General features: G+C 41.6%; 1 protein-coding gene across 4 annotated transcripts in view; it reads left to right on the forward strand.

Moving 5' to 3' along the window:
- Positions 1 to 21,759, forward strand: part of KLHL5 (kelch like family member 5) — a 137,731-nt gene that overhangs the window by 64,942 nt on the left and 51,030 nt on the right. For all 4 annotated transcript variants that reach the window (XM_006273648.4, XM_019480623.2, XM_019480613.2 and 1 more), the window contains one exon: positions 6,506 to 6,688. In XM_006273648.4, coding sequence (XP_006273710.1) covers positions 6,546 to 6,688 — 143 coding nt within the window. In that variant the 5' untranslated portion in view covers positions 6,506 to 6,545. The remainder of the gene's footprint in view (positions 1 to 6,505; positions 6,689 to 21,759) is intronic.

Here is a 21,759-nt window from a genome sequence, read left to right on the forward strand (position 1 = left end):
GCGCACCTTGGAAAACGCAGGCCTGATCATCCAATGGGTAGTAGACCCAATACAGGCACTTCGGGCACTTCCCCAAGTCAGGGGCTTAATAGGAAAGTCTCCCTTAGTCCACAGACCTAAGGGGCCTCCTCGGCATAATTTAGACCCACCCCTCAATAAGTCTCCACACCGGTCACAAAGGAGAACTTTATTGATTACAGGGGGTAGGGTGAAAACAGGGTAAAAGGTAGAGCGGTAGCATGGAAATATCAGAGGAATCCCATAGAGCAAACCAGTATGGCTGAGGTAGCCCTTTTGATCTCGCATCTGAGTTACTGTAAGCTAAATATCTAGTCGGATCTCGAGTAGCTTACTCACACGCATCATCCAGAGGTGGTTGGAGTTTTCCTCTGAAGGCAGATCACTCTTTGAGCATGCAGTTATGAGGAGAGAGCCAGTTTCAGATTCATCTGGGTGACCGCATGGCTAATGGCTTCCCTTCTTCCTGACCTGGGCCTTTAAATAACCTTTCTGACCTCAGCAACCCGGTCCAATTGAAGCTGCCAGTGCTGGCCACTAGCCAACCAATTAAAAAAACCATCACTGGCTACCTGGGCTGGTGAGCGGAGCTTTTCCCTCCCCCTCCCCAGGTAACCAGAGCATCCGCCTCCGAGGCACCAGGCTTTTGTGATCCTCCTCCCTGAGGAACTCAACACCAGCCTCTCACGCTGGCAGAGACAGATTTCTGGAGAGGGACACAGACGGTGGCATTTCTGCCACAGTTGTATTTACTGAATACAGTAAAACCCAGATAATTTGTATCTGGATGGCTTGCAATCCACTTGTTTTACAGGGGATTGCTAAATTAAAGATGAGCCCCTCAGCTGTTCAGTGCAGCTTTTATTTCAAAGGGCTCTGTTTTTCTGATCAGCTTTAAATCATATGCAGTCCTGCCCAGCTGGTCAGAGAAATGGTATCTTTTGAAATAAAATCCACAGCAAATAGCTGGAGCACCTCAGCAGTGCTTCACAGCTGTTTGCTGCCATTACCTGTACCCCCAACTAATATGCAAACCTGCCTCTTCACAGGGCATTAGAAGCCTAACCCTGCACAGAATTCTGTTTTGGTCTTTCATACCAGAGACACTTATTCTACAGATGTATTTTGTCCCTGCTAAGAGTCAAATTCCACGTCTTTTGCTAGATTTTTTTTACAATGGGAAAAGGATGAAACGTGCATTTTCATCCTGTAAAAAAGAATGAAAAAATCATCCAGTTTATTAGCAGAGAACAAGAAATGAGAAGTTTAATCTAAAAACTGAATATATTTAAAAGCAAAATGGTGAAAACAGGTGCTTAGAAGAATGATGATTCTGCAATCTAAGTTATGATATGCAAGGCTAGGACTTGCTTAGAATTCTTATGGAGTAATTTTAAATATGTATAACCATAAGGGGAACTGTCATTCTAACTTTTCTGTAAAATGAATAGCTGTACCCCTGTATAATTCACAAGAACAACAGAAATCCACTATTTACATGTTTTTGATGGACTCTGCTATTTCTCCCACCAAATTAAAAAGCTGACAATTTCTTGTGCTTGTAGCCAGTGCTCACATTGTAAATTTTGTGCTAGGCACTTCTAGAAACTGCAGCAGTGTAGCCTAAAATAGTGCAAGGATAGGGGTGCATTTTACCCTCCCATTCTTCATTTTAATAAGCTATTAATTTTGAAACGTAATTATGATCACTTAAGTACCAGCACAGTTAATTGCTTCACTATTGCACAGTGAACCAGTTTCTTAAGCAAAAACACTTAATTAGTCTGAAGTTGTGGTCTCAAGAATCTTACTTCCAGAAACATTTTTTTAAGCTAATTGTTTTTAAACTGTGGTCTCAGTTCCTCAGTGTGAAAAGTTTTAAAACCCAAGTAGTGTTGTGACTTTAACAGGGCCATCCATGTTTAAAACACATGAATAGCCCTGTTGAAACACTGAGGTCCTGGAGAATAGGATAATACTTTTACCGTTAGTATATCTTTATCAATGGAATATCAGAAATATATCTACTGTGGGTAAACACTCTGTCCTCAGATGCAGTACTGTACCTAGACTCCTGGCGGCCCTGGGAAAACTTTTAGTGTTGGACCCCCTTTGCCAAATAATCAGATAATGATAATAATAATCAGACAAAGGAAAAAAAATTACCACTTTTGGGCCCTCTTTCTGTCCAGGCTCCAGGCGGCCACCCGGTTTGCCCATGTCTATGTCCAGATCTGCTCAGATTAGTTATTGTGTACACTTATATTCACACCTTTTAAAACTACTGTGCTTTATAGATCTTCTTCTTGTTGATATGCATAGTGTTATATTGGTTCTTCTTGGCCATGTCTGCATGAGATGTTGACTGCACAGTAGTCTGAGACTACTGCTCAGTAGTGTCATGTGGCAGAAAGCGTGATGTAATGCTTTCTCAGGCTACTGCACAGTCAGCATCATGAAAAAGCAGTTCAGCAGTGCTACTGTGCCCTAGCTGTTCCAGTTACTGCACAGTCATTTAGTACTTGTTTATACAAGTCATTTAATACTTGTTTATCCAAGTACTAAATGACTTTGCAGTAACGACTGTGCAGTCAGCGTCTTGTGTAGATGCGGCCCTTGAGAATCAGAGATGAAACAAAAACCAAACCAAAAAATAAAACAAAAAAATAAAACAAAGGAAGGGAATTTAAGAAAAATGCTTCTAACTGAAACATGTTTTGACTCCAATAAATTTAAAACAAACTGTTCCATATCTATATACAGTTAAATATTGAATATACTTTAACTTTGGATGAATTATATAGAAAAGACTCTTTGGAGCACCTCTATCACATGTACTGGTGTGATATGGCCCTATTATTAACGTTTCTGAGACTCATTGTATTTTAATGTATATATCTTTACAACAACCCTGTGAGGCAAAAAAGTACCAATATATCCAGGAAAGCTAGATTTACAGAGGAATTTTGGCATTGTCATTGTCTGATTTTTTTTTAAGGATGTGTCTTCACTGCAAAACATTGTGCTGTGAATAAATATTCAAGTTGGTGTAAATTAGCATAAATAGGATTCTCTAGTTACCCGCAGGGGTAAATTTGCCTAAATAGAATTCTGTAGCTAATGCAAGCCCTTTTTATACACTATCCTCTTTTTATATGTTTTCTCAGAGTGTGGGAGAAAAGAATTAAACAATTAATTGGGTCAGGGAAAGAGGGAGCATGATCTTTGGTTTAACTGGAATATTTCTCTACCATCCCAGCTGAGTGCCCTAACCAGTAGGCAGCAGTCACGTTTCCTCTTTGCTCTTTTTTGGCCAGTGCGTCTGGCACAGTTTCAATAGAACTGAGAAAGTGCCCCTGTGCAGAAAAACATATAGACTAAATACAGACAGTCAAAAAGCCTGAGGCTTAATGGATTCAGTCTTTGCAGGTTAGTCTAAGATGAAGAGATTAAACTGAGAAACAACTGGACAGCCCAGGGCTGGAAAGCATGCTGGGATGCTGGGGGACTATGATTTAATTTGAACCAGGAAAGGGTCTGGGACAGAAATTTCATGAACTGGTTTGATCCAAATCAGTTAAGTCTGATACTACATTCAACCATGCTTATCGTAAACCAGTTTCAGTCATTTTGAAACTAGCTTATGTGCAATGAACTTCTGTTCTGTTACAGGTTTAAACAAGTTTCTGATCACTTAAACTGGTTTATGTGTAACTTATGTCCCTAGCCATAAGGAGTTTAATAGGAGTGCACCAATATATCAGCTGGCTATCAGATTGGCAAAGGAGAAATGACATTGTTGGCTATTGTCAGACAAGGTTCTTTGGGTAAATCTGGTATCTTTTATTAGACCAACTCAATTAATTGAGTTGAACCTCGTCTGCCTATGTCCTTAGACCATCACGGCTACAACCTGTACCCCCATTGTTGGCTATTGGCATTTTTAGATGGTTGTAGCCAATAATTATGGCTGTGTGCCTGGAGCACCCTGATGAACATAGTCCGATCCTTGCACCCTACCACCAGCCCGAGCCCACAGCAGACTACAGGTCCCAGTGAGCAGCGGAAGGGGGCACCAAGGAGCAGTCATGCTAGGGCACCACAATCAGCAACAAAGGGACCTCCTGCCGCTGCCATGGCAATACCACATGCATAGCAGGGGATTGAGCACCAAGGCTGCCATAGAAATGTGCTGCATGCAGGTGGGATAAGGCTCATTGCAAGGGACATTCCACTCCACTGGGCACCGGGAACCTTTCCAAAAGCAGCTTCTTCCTGGTGGCTACAGGACTTGGCTGTGTGGGGCCCACCAGTGGCAGCAGTGTGCTCCAGCACTCCAAAAATGTCTGCTGTCTGTGCAAGGGTCCACCCCGCCCACCTGGGGTGGCAACGCAGTCTGTGCGGGGAGCAGGGCTGTGGGTAGGAGCTGTGAGCGAGGGGGTGATGTGCATGGGAATAAGGTGGTTATTACCTTCATCATTAAGGGCTGACGCAGGTAGGAAGCCTGTGTGTGTGTGTGAAATGCAAAACAAACAAAAAAAGCATTTATATATGTCAGTAGTTTAAAATGCTTTGCATTAAATAACGGTTATCAGATCAGCATTGGCTGATACGATTGGTTAATCATAGACTATCAGGTACTGGCCATGAGTATCTTTATTGGTGCACCCCTAGTGTTTAGAATACTGTCTAGGACAGGGGCTGTCAACCACAAGTATGTGTACCCCTAGGGATATTTGAGAAGGCCCTAGGGGGTACGTGTGGGCGAGTGAGGACGGAGCACCACCATGCGCCATCCCGTGCAAGTGCTGCCCACATGGCTGGACATGGGGGGCAGAGGAAGGTCACATACGGTAGCTGCTGCCGTTCTGCATTCAGCCGCATGACACCCCTCTCCCCCCCATATCTGGCTGCCAGGGGTATACTGCTCCACTTGCAGCTGCTTGGGGGTACATTGACTCAAAAAGGGTGAAAATTCCTGCTGTAGGGAGTTGGGAGATGGGTTCTATCATAAGTCTGAATCCTTCAGATTGAGGAAGAAATTGAATCTATGTGGACCATACTGTGTGTTCTCTAATCATTCGGCTGTTGTACAAAAGGGCCACGTCCATACAAACGCACATTGTTTTCCCAGGGACAAGAAGTAGTGGCATGCTTTGTGCTGCTGCTGCTCATCTCCGTGGAACACCTGTGCCACGTGCACTCTGGCGCACAGCAGGTTACCCTGGGTGGGGTTAGGGGAGGCTGGGGCCAGCAACTTCATTGTCCCCACCAGCCTTACCTGGGGTCCTGGGGGGCTGGAGAAGCTGCAGTCACAGCTGCAGTGCTCCTACAGCTGAAGTTTGACTCTGGCTGGCCAGGCTCTGGTTTTGGGTGTTACATGCTGCCCTGCTTTTTTTTTCCTCGTGGGTTTTTTTGACCCCCAGGGATGTCCCAGGATCAGGACACCCCCCCCCCCCCCCCCAATGCTGTAAGGTAGCAATGAGACTGCCTGAATGTGAGGTGTGTGGTACCACATAGCGCATGGCCACACTTGTTTAGACGCAGCTAAGGAGGGGAGGGAAATGACACTATATCGACTCCTCATCAAACAAAGATTTTAGGTGCCACTGTGCCTTGAATCCAGAGCCCAGCTCTTTCAGCATGCATTTGGTTACATTCTTAGCATGCCTTCTGAACCAGATCCCTCAGAGGAAGTGGGCTGACAAATGCCCACTTCCTGGATTCCAGGAGAGCTTAGGTGTAAGCTGGCCCATGATTCTCAATGTTTATAGACTGAAGACACCCCTCAGAAAATTCCAGCTTGTTTTTGACGCCACAAAAATAATAGAGCAATTTTCCTGTTGCAAGGAACTCTGAAAGACCACATCAGATCAGAATTTTTTTGACACTGGATTCCTATTTGAAATTTCTGGGTTTATTTTGTGAATCATGCAAATGTTTGCATACCAACATGAGTGTCACCCTTAAAAGAATCTCACAGCACCCCAGGGGGCTGTGACACCCTGGTTGAGAATCACTGAGTTAGGCACCAAGCTGCTTATCCTTGTCAAGACTTGTGGTACTTCCAAGCATGTACAGGAGTAGAACTTTAGTTGTCTGGGGAATTTTATTTGCAAAAAGTTAGATGTTTATAGAGTTAGACCAGAATTTTGAACTTCTCACTCACAACCTGGATGCCTAAATTCCATCTGAGTTGTTGTTTGTTTGCTTGTTTGTTTGTGTTGTTCCCAGGTATCTTACCCATGCTTATATTGGAATTGTGACAGTTAGAAATTGAATCTGGGTCTCCTGAGTACTTCCTTAACTGCTAAATCATGTTTAGTCTCTTCAGTGAGTTTTGGATGAGGCTCATGGAGAAAGAGAAAACTGAGAATAAAATATGCAAGAAAAAGTTATAAATACTAGTTTCTTTCTTTCTACTCTGTATGCAATTGTTGTGGTAAAATGTTAGCTATAAGATTTTTTTTTTAATTGTATCTTCCAGGACCTCCAACAGCAGTCAAACTCTGTCTTCTTCTCAAACAATGGAGCCTTGTACATCAGATGAATTTTTTCAGGCGCTCAACCATGCTGAACAAACCTTTAAAAAGATGGAAAACTACCTGAGACACAAACAGTTATGTGACGTAGTATTAGTTGCTGGTGATCGTAGAATTCCAGCTCACAGGTAAATATCTAAAAGATATTTTAGATATATAATAAAATAAAAATCTATATCTAAAAGGTTCATTCTTATTAAATGAAATTAGTGTGCTTATAATTATGCACCCAAGTTGTGATGGTTCACTATTTTTTCTTTTCTTTTTTTCTTTTTTTTGTTTTAAAGAAGCGGTATCTGTAAGAAGGAACAGGTTTTGACGAAACAAAGTTACAAAGGACCATAAGCTCTGGTTTGGCCATTGCTGCACCCCTAGCAGCACAGGCAGTGACGCTACCCTGTGCATCACTGCCATGCACAGTGCTTAGACATCCAATTATGCCCCTGGGATTGAGGGGGAAATAAACAGTTGTTTTCTATACTTAGATGTAAATGGGATTAGGCAGCACAGTTGGGACTGAATAGGTAGGGAAACAGGAGTGCATGATAGGGTGGGGAGGAGTTTTCACATGTTGGGGTATCATTTGGGGAGTCTCTTGTTGTGTTTTTTTAATTTAATGGCTGTTTGTCAGTTACTATAAGCTGCTCTGAGCCTTTCTGAATAGGTCAGGATATAAATCTAAATAATAATAATAATTGAAAGTGGGCCAACAATGTAGCTGCATTTAAAACACCAACAAAACAACAGTATCCTGGATTTGATTCGTCACTTGCAAATTGAAGGAAATGATCCTTCTGCTCTATTTGCACTGGTTAAGCTTTACCTGGAGTAAATGGGTTTTTCTCTGTGGCAGTAGGGGATAGGATTAGGAGCAATGACCTCACACTTCAGCAGGGGAAATGTGAAGGAGATTAAGACAAACTTTCTGATGGTGAGAATGGTTAAGTATTGGAATAGACTACCACAATAAGCTGTGGAATCTCTATCCTTGGAAAATTTTAAGAGCAGGTTGGACAAACATTTGGCTGAGATTGTTAAGTCAGGGTTGATCCTGTTTTGTCCTGCCAGCCCTGCTTTCCTATGATCCTCAGATTCTATAGCTATAAAGATCCCTCTTCTTGTAATTTTGCACAAACAATTTCAATTAAATTATGGCTGTTTTTTATGCTCACTTCTTGTATTCCCATGGAAAAAAGTACAATCATAAGATGAAAAATGATGGACCTGAAGCCAATTCCTATCCTGTCCACATCTTTCATATTGTACTTTTACAGTTATGGTTGCTTAAATATTCCAAACTGTATACAAAGGCTTAAGCCTATATCTTTAGTCAGAAATGTTAAATGGAAACCTTTCAAACGATATAACTAGGTTGGTTTTATTTGTTGGCAAAAATCATTTTAAGTTCTGGACCATTCTACAACAAAGACTGGTAACCTACATCCTGCAGACTGGATCTGGCCTACAAAGTAATTGTATTTGGTACATGGAATATATATCTGCTGACCTGAAAGCTATGATCAGCTTTCAGGCAGAATATATATCTGCCTTACTAGACTTGGTACTGGCCACAGGGGATGACTTGGTGGGGGATCTGTAGGTTGAAGGTAACCTAGGGGATAGTGACTACCTATTGATAGGGTGCAGTATCTGGAGAAAGGTGGGGAAGATAACTAGCAGGGCAGAAGTGCTAGACTTCAGGAAGGCCAACTTCAACAAGCTCAGGAGATTAGTTAGGGAGGGACTGACTGGTAAAAGCCTTGGAGAGATGAGAGTCTAGGAAGGGTGGGCATTTCTCAAGGGACTAATCCTGCAGGCACAGAAAAGGACCATCCCAGTATACATAAAAGGGGGCAAAAAAGCAAAGAAACCCTCTTGGTGGAGCAGGGAAATCCAGGAGAGTCTGGAGGTTAAAAAAAAAAAAAAAAAAGGCCTACAGGCTGTGGAAGCAGGGGGCTGTCACCAAGGAGGAGTATACCTGCTTGGCTCGAGCTTGCAGGGAAACAGCGAAGAGAGCCAAAGTGGAAATAGAGCTTAGGCTGGCAGCAAAAGTTAAGAATAATGAAAAGTCATTCTTTATGGACATGGGAAGAAAAAAGAAGGTGCAGGGTAACTTAGGGCCCCTTCAGGATGAACTAGGGCAACTGGTAACAGATAGGATGGCCAAAGCGGAGCTTCTAAATTATTTCTTTGCATCCATGTTCCTGGACACTAATACAAATATGCATCCCACTGGGACCTTAGGTAAGACCAGTATAGATACCAACCCACCAACTGTTCATGCTGACCTAGTAAAGGGGCACCTGGAGGGGTTGAATGTATTTAAGTCAACAGGTCCTGATGATCTTCATCCTAGGGTACTTAGGGAATTAGCTGGAGTCATAGCAGAGCCACTGGCACAACTGTTTGAGCACTTGTGGTGCTCAGGACAGGTCCCAGAGGACTGGAAAAGGGGCAATATGGTCCCTATTTTCAAGAAGGGGAGGAAGGAGGAACTGGGTAACTATAAGCCAGTTAGTCTCACCTTTAGCCTTGTCAAGACCTTTTGAGAAAATTGTTAAGGATCACATTTGTGGGGGACCAGAGGGTAAAATGATGCTAAGGGGCAATCGGCATGGGTTCATAGCAGGCAGATCCTTCCTGACTAACCTGGTTTCATTTTATGACCGGGTCACAAAATGCTTGGATGAAGGAATAGAGGTAGATGTTATTTACTTAGATTTTAAAAAGGCCTTTGACAGTGTCACACCCAATTCTTATAAATAAACAAAACAGTTGCAATGTAGATTATTACACAGTGCGGTGGGTAGAAAATTGGCTTATGGGACACACCCAGAAAGTGGTGGGGGACGGGTCAGTTTCTACCTCGAGGAATGTGGGCAGCAGAGTCCCCCAAGGCTCTGTCTATTTAATATCTTCATTAGTGACTTGAACAAAGGAGTAGAAAGCACCCTGTCCAAGTTTGCTGATGACACGAATCTGTGGAGGAGGTACACAAACTAGATGTCAGGGAGCAAATCCAGGCTGATTTGAACAGGCTGGGGAAATGAGCTGAACAGAATAGGATGCAGTTTAACAAGGATAAGTGTCATGTGTTGCACCTGGGGAGGAAGAATCATCAGCACATATATATAGCCTGGGAAGGACCACTCTAAGTAGCACAACTGCGGAAAGGGATCTCAAAGTCGTAGTTGACTCCAAAATGAACGAGTCACCAGTGTGATGAGGTAATAAGTAAAGCTAACCGTACCCTTTCTTGCATAAGTAGGTGCATCACAAACAGGTCTAGGGAGGTGATATTTCTCCTCTATGCAGCATTGGTCAGGCCGCAGCTGGAATACTGTGTCATTTTGGGCACCGCACTTCAGGAGGGATGTGGATAGCCCTGAGAGGGTTCAGAGGAGGGCCACTCATCTCATTAAAGGCCTACAGAAAAAAACCCTATGTGGACTGATTGGGAGACCTTAACCTCTTCAGTCTCCGCAAGAGAAAGCTGAGAGGTGATTTTGTGGCTGCCTACAAACTCATCGGGTAGCGGGGCAGCAAGAAATAGGGAATATAATGTTTACCAGGGCTCCTGGCGGGGTAACTAGAAATAATGGCCACAAACTGGAAGAGAGCAAATTCAGATTGGACATCAGGAAAAAATTCTTTACAGTGAGGGTTGCCAAAATATGGAATAAGCTTCCAAGGGAGGTGATGCTGTCCCCTTCCTTGGAGATGTTTAAAAGGAGATTGGACAGACACCTGGCTGGGGTCATCTGACCCCAGCACTCATTCCTGCTCAGGGCAGGGGGTTGGACTCGATGATCTAATAGGTCCCTTCCGACCCTAACATCTATAAAACTATGGCAGCACTGAAGTTTGGTGACGTAGCATGGCTCAGCATGTCCCCCTTCTCAATCCTGTACTGCACCGCTAATTCCCTCCACCACACCCCGCTCTGTGGCCTTCCCTGCTGCTCTCACTCCACCTCAAGGCAGGTGCTGCTTAGCTTCCCTATTGCCATTGGAGACTGGAATCAGTGTCATGTACTAGAGGCAGTGGTTCATGGTTGAGGCTGCAGCAGGCAGTTTGGGCACTATAGAAGGGAGCAGTGACCCTCTAGTGGCTAGAGGGGATTGCAGCCCATGGCAGTGCCTGGGTTGCCAGCTGCAGCCTGCTTCTCTGAAAGGTTGCCGGCCCCTGATCTATAACTTTACACCTTTCAAATACTTACATTACTTGAAAAGTTGATCTTACCAATTAATATGCTGTTAGCAAGATTATTTTTCTGTACTTTGCTAAAACATTAAGATTCACCCAATATAAAGTATTTAAAATTGTGTCATATCACTTAATATCCAAAATCATATTTAAGTCATTGATAATTGCCACTTTGTGACTGAATAATGTAAATTAATTGGATCATAGAAAAACAGGGTTAGAAGGGATCTCAGGAGGTCATCTAGTCATCTGCTCAAAGCAGGGTCTATTTTTTGGTGATAACATATGATTCTTTATACGGTGATAACATATGACTGTTGTATAGCATCCTGGGAAACAGACCTGCAGAGGGACCTAAGGAGGTCATTCTAGTCTGACCCACTGCTCAAGTCTAAACTATCTTAGCCAAATATTTGTCTAACCTGCTTCAAGTGGTGGAGATCCCACAACCCCTCAAAGTAATTTGTTCCAGTGCTTAATCCCCCTCATAGCTAGAAATTTCTTATTTTATTAAACCCAAATCTCCCTTCTTGCAATTTAAGACCATTATTATTTGTTCTGCTCCTGTGGACACAAAGAGTAGTTAATCAACATCCTCTTTATAACAACACTTTTTTATTTGAAAACCTGTTATTAAATCCTTTAGTTCAAGCTAAATAACTTTAGTTCTTCCAACCTTTCTTTGTAAGTTAAATTGTCAGTCACTTAAAAAAATGTTGTTGTTCTCTGCTGGTCTCTTTCTAGTTCATCTGTATCTCTCTTGAAGGGCAGTATCATTCAAGTAATCTAAGAGAGTCCTCACCAGTGCTGAACAGGGTGGAAGACTCACTTTCATTATTTGTATCTGAATATGTTAATTCATGCCAGTATGCTATTGGCTTGTTTTGAACCAACAGCACTGTTAAATCATATATTCAACTTGTGGCCAACTATAACTCTGAAGTCCTTTTTTGAATTGCTTCAGCCTAACCAGTTATTCCCCAGTTTGTATTTTTATGTTTAATTGTTCCACCCTTTGTACAGAACTTTGCACTTGTCCATACTGAATTTTTCAGCTGCTTCATTGCAATCAGTTTCTCCAATGTATCGTTTTGAATCCTGATCCTTTCTTCCAAAAAATCTGCTAGTTCAACTTGGTGTCACCTGTAAAGTTACAAAATGCACATTATTCTCCAAGTCACTAATGAAGATATTGAATGGTACTAGATCAAAGACAGAACCCTAGGAAACCAGATTTTGATACCTTATCTCAGTTATTGAACTATTGATAACTACTCTTTGAACAGTCATCCAACTGGCAATGCACCAACCTTACAGTACTTTCTCCTAAAATGTGTTCCCTTCCCTTATTCATGTCACACAAGGCAGTATGAAGAGCTTTGCTAAACTCAGAGTATTGTCCTATCCATTGCTCTCCCCTCATCTACAAGGCTTATCACCTTGTCATAGAATGCAGTAAGGGTGGTTGAGCATGACTTGTTCTTGACATTAGTTATTCCTGATCACCTTGTTAGCCTTTAGTTCAATGCTACCCAGGTCATCCATCAATGAATGCTGTCACTACCATGCTGCTAAATTTCCAGGCCAGCAGAATGCCGCATGGGCCAGATGACATGGCTTTGCAAGCTGGATCTTTGTCACCCCTACTCTAGATGCTTAGAAAGAGATTTCTTTATCATATGCTCTGGTAGCTTTCCAGATATCAAAATAGGACTGACTGATTTGTAATTCCCTGGGTTGTTCGTGTGTGTGTGTGTGTGTGTGTGTGTGTGTGTGTGTGTGTGTCCCCTCCCTTTTTTTCCTAAATATGGGCACTATATATGTCTTTTTCCAATCATCTGGGACCTTATCTGACCTCTGTAAGTTTTCAAAGATAATAACTAATCCATAGATGTTTTAACAGGGATAATCCACTCCCCTCCACCTCACCCTTGCTTTCTGGCATGCACAACTGAGAACAGAGCTCAGAGGTGGCTGAGCATGCTGGAAAATAGACAGGAGCAAAGTGTTGTGGGATACTGGAGGTTCTCCCATTTTAGTTCTTACCCAAACTTAACTTACCTCAATGGTTGGGCATTCATAGCACTGTCTACTGCTACAGGTAGATGCCAAAACAGTCTGTGGCTAAATGACTTTATACTTACTGTGGGTGATATTTTTTATTAAACCAACAGTATGGCTGGTATTGAATACAGCAAGCTTCTGAGAATCACAGTACCCTTTTTATGTGTTACTGCTGTTGTCAAGTTGCATACAGTGGATTTGACTGCAGCTGGAGACAGCTGGTATTTTTTTACAACTATACCATTTATTTTCAACCACCACTCAGAAATATAGTTATTGTTCATTAGCAGTTAGTTTCCCAAGGCTTAATGCCAATATTATAATCAAAAATAGATTTTAGCTTCCTATTTTTAGAAACCTTTCCTTTCCATGCTTTATCAGTTTTCGATTAGATTATTCACCAGAGATCAATTGATTTGGTACCTGCTTCTCACCTATTTATAGAACATCTTTCTATTCTATTCTGTTCTGGTTCTAACACCACGTCCTTCACTATAGTGTCTCAGTGTCTCCAAGGTACCTCAAGCAACTTACTGCCACTTGTTATTCTCTCATCCTCTTCTTAAGAGGAGAAACATACCATGGAATGTCCTGTTTTCATTGTTTTTGAGATTTAAAAAAATAATAAACATATTGTAGCTTGTTTTCTTTTGAGAAGGTAAGGTAAAAAGTATACCTTGCATTGTAGCAGAAGGTAGGAGTGGGTGGGGTCTAGGGCCAGGGACGGGGTTTAAACCCCTCTTCTCCAGCTCAGTGCGCTGGCCCCAGGCCAGGGCGTGGTCATCTTCCCTGCTCTCAACTGTGTGCATGTGCTCTGGTACACTTGATGCTGCTGAGGGGCTGGAGCCTTTGCAATGTGCCTGTCTCTTTAAATAAGGGGGCTGTCATCAGATACCACCAGATACCTGTCTGTATTTTATCAGCTGCATTCTATCACCAGGTCAATATTCCCCTTCTCCCCCCCCACCTACATGTCTCACACCTATTGTCTCTCATTCCCTCTAATCCTCACTGCCATCCATTTGCATTTTCACTCTTCAGCTCACTTGTTCTCTCTTTCCTACTCAGGCAAAAGCTAGTTTTGACCTTCTCACAGCTGTTGCCAAATTGGTAACAGTTTCTGGCTGCTCAGCCAAAAGTTACTATCAATTCAGCAGTGGCTATGAGAGGGTTAACTCCATCTGTGATGCCAAAGAGTGGATCCACCCCTGCTACTTACTGGTCCAGTTGAGAAGCAGCAGTCATTACAGCATTCCTATGCTTCCATTCCAGTGCAGATATCAATTTCCTCTCTTTAGATATGCACCCCAATTTTGGAGGGCTTATTTGGAGGAGCCCAAGTTACCTCTCAAACCTGAAGCAGTATATGAGTAAGTACTAGGCCAGCTAATTAGTTCTACTCCGCATCATGTAAATATGGCTATACTAATTAGCTGTGTGCTTCAAATTCAAGAAGTAGCTATTGGCTACCTCCTACGCAGGAAGCAGCATAGCTATGTTCACAGAACTAATTAGTTTCTCTAAAAGAGCTGCACTATAGAGGCTACAGTAACCACAACCAGAAGTGGTAGATTAATTCTGGACATTTGTGGTATGTCAGGACTTGATATCAGAATTTGTTCCTTAAAAGCTTATCTATTTGTAGACCAGATTGTACAATTCTGATTGAATAAATAAACAACATGGTTACCACAACTAGGAAAAAAATGGTGTCTATGTGATAGTAATATTTACAGGCAAGGTATTACAGCTTTTCTTTATTCTAGTATACTTAAAAGTTGTGGTTTTGGGGGATTGCTCTGGGTCTGTTAGAGAGAGAAATTGTCTATTATTTATTTACATTATGAAGACACCATTTTTTATGCTCTTATCATTGATCTTATTCTGCCTTAAAGCTATTGCTTAGGGTTGCATTAAGAGATCAAATAGTGAGCCAGAAAGGGGCAGCTGTATTAGGTGCCTCCTTATATACAAGGAAAAAAATCAGTGCTGCTTTTTCAGTAGACAATAACTAAATCATTTACAGACGTTCTCCCAAAATCCACATTTGAGTATGGAGAGGGAACCCTGGCCTATCGTATCATCTATGCATTTTCAGTATCAAATAAAATATCCAATGTCTGATAACTGATCTATTAAATTCTAGTCTAACAGCATACTGTTGTACAATATAACAATATTGCATAACTTTATTAAATATCAGCAAAGTGAAAGATGTGCAAGTTTTGTCAAAGAGCTACAAAGAGAACAAACTGAGTAAAATCAAATAATAAAATCATTCTACAATTCATGATTATTTCCTAGAAGTTAATATATTTAACTAATCAGGAAAAAAGATTGGCTTGTAATCAAGACCCCAGAGTGAAGGTTTGGGTACATTTCCTGACTTAGCCAGAAAATCCTCTGTGAACCTTTGCAAATCTTTTAATTTTTCAATCCTTGATTTCCTCATTTGTAAAAGGTGGCCAATATATTCTTCCTGTCTCTGGCACTGCTTGTGTATTGCCTATTTAGTTTGTAAATTCTTCAAGGCAGAGATTTTCTTTCACTGTTTTGTGTTTATGCAGTAGCAGTGGAGGAACCTTTTTATCAAAAAATCAAATGTGAAAGGAAAAAAAATCGGATTTGAAATGAGCAATACTTTAAATATTTCCCCGGTAATGTTAATCGAATACATCTGTATGTGATCCAAGTTATACATATGAGATGTAGGAAGGAGGTTTATTTTCAAAGCATTAAGATGATACAAATGAGGAAAACAAAAATAATCAAGCCAAGCAGTGGGCGTAAAAGATGAATGAGCAGGTCACTGTCAGATGGCTTGAGTAAACTAAGTAGTCATTGATTTCTACTGACTACAGAAAAAATGCTGGACAGGCAAAGGCACTCACTTGGCTGAAAAAGTCCTCCTTTGTAATTCTGTCTGTATCACCTTGCTGTTTTGTTACTGTATCACTTAATTACTTTTCTGTCTTTAAACTAAGCGTCTTCGTCTAGCAGACTAGGACTGGGAAAACAGTGTGGATACCAATTCTAAGAGTGTGACTTTGACTAATCTTGTGACATATTCTTATGCTAAAATATAAAATAATATAAATATTAAAACAAAAATGTTACCAGGGTAGCTTCAACGCTGGTATATTGCTTGTATTGAACCATGCTCCTGGAACATGCATGCTTCTTTAACATCTGAGTCTTAATTCTCTAGAGGATATTTTTGTCATTGTGAACATACTTCTTCATGAACCCCAGTGTTTGTTGCAAACCCATAAAAAGGATTACAGAATTGGTTCCTGTTTGCTTTTCTGAGGGTTTATAATGGTGATTTACATTTAACTTAATATTGTGCTTTCCATGGACTTGTTTAATTCATTTATTTATTTTTTAAGTTTCCTTTTCAGGATTAGGGTCTGTGATAGTTCCACATTTCAGCCAGTTCCACTCAGGTTCATTTTTTTTCTTTTTCTTTTTGAGCCTAGGTCCTGTCATTTTATTTCTACAATGTTCATGTGTATCAAAGGTAGCTACCATTTTTATCTTACAAATTCCCATTCCTTGTCAAACCAAACTTAAGGTATGAAATATCTTCCCCAGGAAAATGAAGACCAAAGAAAAAGAATATTTACTTTTAAACACTGTTTACTAATTTTTGTATGCTTTGTGTAACAAGGTCCATGATGTATGCTTTGTGTGTGAAGATTTCTAGCTAGAGATTTATTTTACATTTTTTAAATTTATTTTACAAAAATATTTTCTCTTGTTTAGTTACCTTGTAATTTATCTTCTATCTTAATTTCTCACATACACAGTATTCACCATATCCTGATAGCCTTTAATTATAAGTTGAATAATTGCAAACATAACCCTCACATTAAGTAATCAGATTTACTATCAAGTCCTTCTTTCATATTTTGCTAACTGCAAACTTGAGTTAGAAGGAATCCAGATTTATAAAATTGCTCACTTCTGCATAGTGGGCATATTGGGGAGAATGAACGAGCATAGGAAGGAAAGACAAGCAACAGTAGGTATACCAAATGCGCTTGATTCTTCCACACATCTGTCTATTTGGATATTGATATGTTTTCAGGGTTTGCTGTAGTTGCAGCCTGCATTTGCCTTATTTCCAAGGATCCATTCTAAAATTAATTAAATACATATGAGAGAAAAGCATCTAAAGATAGAAAGCAATTGAAAACATTCTAAACCTTTATCATTATGGGGGGGAAAAAGGAAAATTAGTCTACAGATGAGCAATAGCAAGGATAAGGCACCAGTTCTGCTTAAAATATTGCAGTCAAGCAAACTACTTAAATATCAGTGCAGAAATTTAAAAGGTATTGCCCATGCAGTACTTTCAAAAGCAAATTAATTAAAAATTTCTAGAAGGAATTTAATTACCCTGAAATTACACAGACACCCAAAAAATGTGTCCCACTAAAACTTGTTTCTGACATTAGCTGGGCTGTGGCAGAAGTGGTTGTGAAAACCTCAGCTGAAGTGACATACTCAAGGTTAGGCAGAAAGCCAGTGTTTTCAGCTTAAACCCTTGTCATCCAGGAACTACTGTTAGCCTGGTATGTGGTGGTGAAATGCATGGAACTTAATTTTGTAGAAAAATTATACAACACATTTTTAATCAGAAATTTGATATTAGGTATCAAGCTGATTTAGGACAGAAGATTGCTGAAATGTAGCATGTTTCCAACATGGGCTTATAGCTCAGCTGCTGGGAGTTACCAGAAATCTCAAGAAAATCCTCTACAGCCATGTCCTAGCTGGGGAAAAAAGCATCATTGTAGACCATGTGAAACTAACGTATTCTAACTGAGGGCTGTCCACATGGTGTCCCATGGGCCCCATCTGGCCCCTAATCAGAGGCCCCTGGACTCCCAGTTCAGGTACTGCACTCTCCTGCTGCTGTAGGTGGAATCTCTAGGCTCCCCCATCCTCCTGCTTCCACTGCCTGCCCCCATGCCTGCAGATGAGATGGAGCAACATAGCAGAGCCCACAGGGCTGAGGTAGCCTGTGGCTGGAGAGACTTGAGGGAACCTGGGAACCTTTGTGGCATGAGAGCACTGGTGTGCCATAGCAGGGGAGAGGGGGCCCATGCAGCATGGTGCAGTGCAGTGAGGGGGCCCACGCGGTGCAGCATGCCACGTGGCATGGTATGGGGCACCAGCATGGTACAACTGAGGAGGGAAGATTTTTGTGTGCAGTTTTTCATTATTCTTGTATGGATCTGTAAGTCTGTTATGTTATGTGTGTATGTAAGAGTGGCTTTGCAAAGACTCTGTTCCTTGCTTTGTTACCTGTGCCTGCTGATCAATCTCAGTGGGCTAGAAGTGTCCAGAATCTAGTGCTTGGATCTGAATGCAGTGCTGATTATAAATTGGTTATTTCAGCATAACCCAGTCTATTTTGAGTGTGTTTAATATTATACTAATAAAACTTGTTAGTTTCCTGGAATGTTGCATTTTCCCTCTACAGACAAAGTGACTTGCTATTGACTGCTTGACTTGCTTGACTGACATTACCATTTGCTATATTCTGTAGTTCTTCAGGAATTGCGGGGAAGTGGAGCAGTGTCAGAAACAGGCTTCCTTAATTGAGAAGACAAAATAAAATGAATATCTCATTAATTAAATGGAAGTAGTTTAATCTGTGTAAAGCAGCTTTACTGACATAAATGTGCTTATACTAGCATGCTTTATTCTTGTATGGCAGGAGTGTCAAACTCACCTGGGGTCCTGGGTAGATTCCAACTGTGGGGCTCCTCATGGGCTAGATCCGGCAAGGGGCAACCACTGCAATAACAACAGTAGCAGTGGTGAATACAGCCACTGCAGAGGCATTGGGGCAACCAGCCACAGGCTAGGGAGTTGCTTGCCATAGTGGAGGTGTGCAAGCAGCAGCAGGCCAGGTAGCTGTAGGTGACTGAGGGCTGTGTGGCACAGCCCTTGCTCACCTCTCCATGTCCACCTGGGCCACAGACCTGGGTTCTGCAGCAGGCTCTATCTATCACTGGCCATAGCCCCAGCTTCTGGCTAACTCGGGGGTGGGCAAAATATGGCCTGGCTAACTCGGGGGTGGGCCATTCTTTCCGGCCTGTGGGACCCCTAAAAAATTTAGAAAATATTTATCTGCTCCTGGCTGCCTGTCAAAGATGACAGGAGCCAGGGGCAGTAGGAGCCAGGGCAGTAAGACCCAGGAGTGCTGGTGGCAGGAGCCCAGCCCTGCCCCAGCCCCAGCCATTTCCCTGCCTTCCTGCCCCTGCACTGCTACAGCACCACTTGGCTCCCAGGTGCATCACTGGACTGGGGGCATGGGGCTGTGTCAGTACAAAGGCGGGGGTATAGGGAGGAACTGTGTGTGTGTGTGTGTGTGTGTGTGTGTGTGTGTGTGTGTGTGTGTGTGTGTGTGTGTTCATTCATAGGGTGAGTCCCACTTGCACACCCCACCATACACATACACCCACATGCCCTTGCAGTGCCATACACACAGACCCCTACACCCACACCCCCTCACACATCCCAGCTACCCTCCCCTCACACAAACCTCATACACACCCACCCCACATTCACACCCACATGCTCCCTCATCCCACACCACCACACCTATCCACCCACCACAGATGCCACCCACACCCTCCCCCATACCTGACATACCCCACAAATCTATACCCACCCCTCCACAATATACAAGAGTAAGACTTCATGTTAAGCTATTATATACAATCACTTCTGTGTCCACTACAGAAACACATGTAAACCAGGACAAAAATATTTTTTGAGATTGAATTAATGAATGTTTTAGGTGTTTGCTTTTTAGACTATAATTTAGTATTTTTCTGGTTCTGAAATGGCAAAACCCCTTGCTGAAAGGAGTACTTCTGGGGGCAAGGGGAGGGATTTCTGGTATCAAAGGTCAGGGGTTAGGGGGCGGGACTTACACTCCCAAGATGGTGACCAGGGAGCAGGATACCTGTCAAGGGACGGAGCTACCCATGCGGCTCTCAACAGCTTGCCAAAACTCAGGAAGCGGCCTTCCATCCAGAATAATTGCCTACCCCTGGGCTAACTGCAGGCTGGATGATGTTTCTCCATGGGCCATATTTTTGACACCCCTACTGTATAGAAAAAGGAGTGAGCTATGCTGTTAGTAGCCACTTTTACAAAGGTCTGTGCTAGAAGAATATATTGATGTAACCTTTTGAAAAAATAAGAGTAATCATACTCCAACCAAGGTTAGTTAAATTGTTAGCCCAGTCTGGATGCACAGTAAGTTGTGGCTCTGCCACTGCTGCAATCACTAGTCTCTAATTTTTGTACTGTATAGAGCGCAGGGGTCAGCAGCCTGCGGGCTGGATCCAGCTCACAGAGTCAGGGGGGCTTTGCCTTTTGGTAGTGGGGAGTTTCTCCTGTGCGGTGCCACACTGCATAGTTGGGCTGTGGGGAGCTGTGCCTGTGCCTTGGCAGTGGTGGCTGAGTCCTAGTACTTGTCTGCCTCGGATATGAACCAGGTCATCACAGCTCACCGCTACAGCAAGGTTGCCAACTGCTGGTATTGAGTCCTAGATACTATTGCTGTATTATCCCTGTTAAATATTTTTAAGTAAAATGTTTGTTTTCAGTTTCTGGTTTTGAATTTTAATACAAGGGTGCTAGACTCATTGAGATCTAGCCCATCTAAAATACCTTTCACTTCTCCCAATGAGCCCTAAATTCCTCGGGTGGAATATCTAACTTCATGGTCCCAGGCAAAATTCTATGTTCTATGATGAAAGGTTACTAGCCGACCAGCAGGACCATATTGAAACAAACTGAAAGGTCTTCCTTACTGACTAGTTGACATTACCATCTAATTATACCCAACCTGCATAGAGCCTCGCCCTAAGAGGCAGAATTTAAAGATAAGATTTCTTTAAAATAAGAAGATAAAATATCTAGAAAGGACATGTGGATAGTCCCCTCACAGAATATTCTAATTTTCCTCTGGGATTGAATAACCTAGTTTATCAAGAACGGCCTGCAAAAGGAATCTTTGTGTTACCAGGATTATATAATATTGTTACAATGCCCTCTAAAACATTTAAAATGCTTAAACTGTTTTTCTTATGGCCAAATTGCATTTCAATCAAGTTAATTTTGTTAAACATAACTCTTCCATACATCCTCACTCTTCTCTGTTGCCTTGGAGGGGTAGGCAAAAAAGATTAGTCTGATGCTTTACTTGGATGAAGAAATTGCAGTGAACAAGTTAAAGCTACATAAATATGATTTTTCTAAAAAATAACTGCTAGTCCCATCAGCAATTTGTTATTTTACATTCATAAACTAAAACACAGTTTTCTGTAGTTCAGAGAATATTTATTTTTCCATTTCCTAAAATGTACCAGGTCGATTCTAATGTTTGTAAGAATTCCCTTCCTCTTTCATTCTAGTCACATAACCATATCCTGAGAAACCAGAATTCCTGAAAAATGCTTGTAGGAGCATTGTTGTACATATTAAGTATTTTCTGTAATCCAAAGAACTGTTTGTTGAGTGTTAATGTGGACATCCACTCATCTAAAATAGTTAACAAAGGCATTAAATATTTACATAATAAAACTTACTGTACTTATTAGTATGCTCATATGGTCTGCTTAAAGTACTAACTACTTCTCACCTGGGTCTGGCCTTTTCTGATTTCTATCATCTCCAGCTCTGAGGAGTCAAATTCTGTCAATGCTGTGCACATTAGTTTATCTGTGTACAGCAATGACAAAAAAATAAAGTATTTCTTTTAGAAATGATTTTGCAAGTAATTATTTTACATTTCTAAAATAAATTATAAAATAGTTGTGTTTTCCAGTTATTTTTGGCACAATAGCTAATGTCCATGTATTTTTTTTTTATATATTATGTTTCTGTGGAGATTATTAAA

This window comes from Alligator mississippiensis, chromosome 2 (genome assembly GCF_030867095.1).
Source record: "Alligator mississippiensis isolate rAllMis1 chromosome 2, rAllMis1, whole genome shotgun sequence".
NCBI lineage: Eukaryota > Metazoa > Chordata > Crocodylia > Alligatoridae > Alligator > Alligator mississippiensis.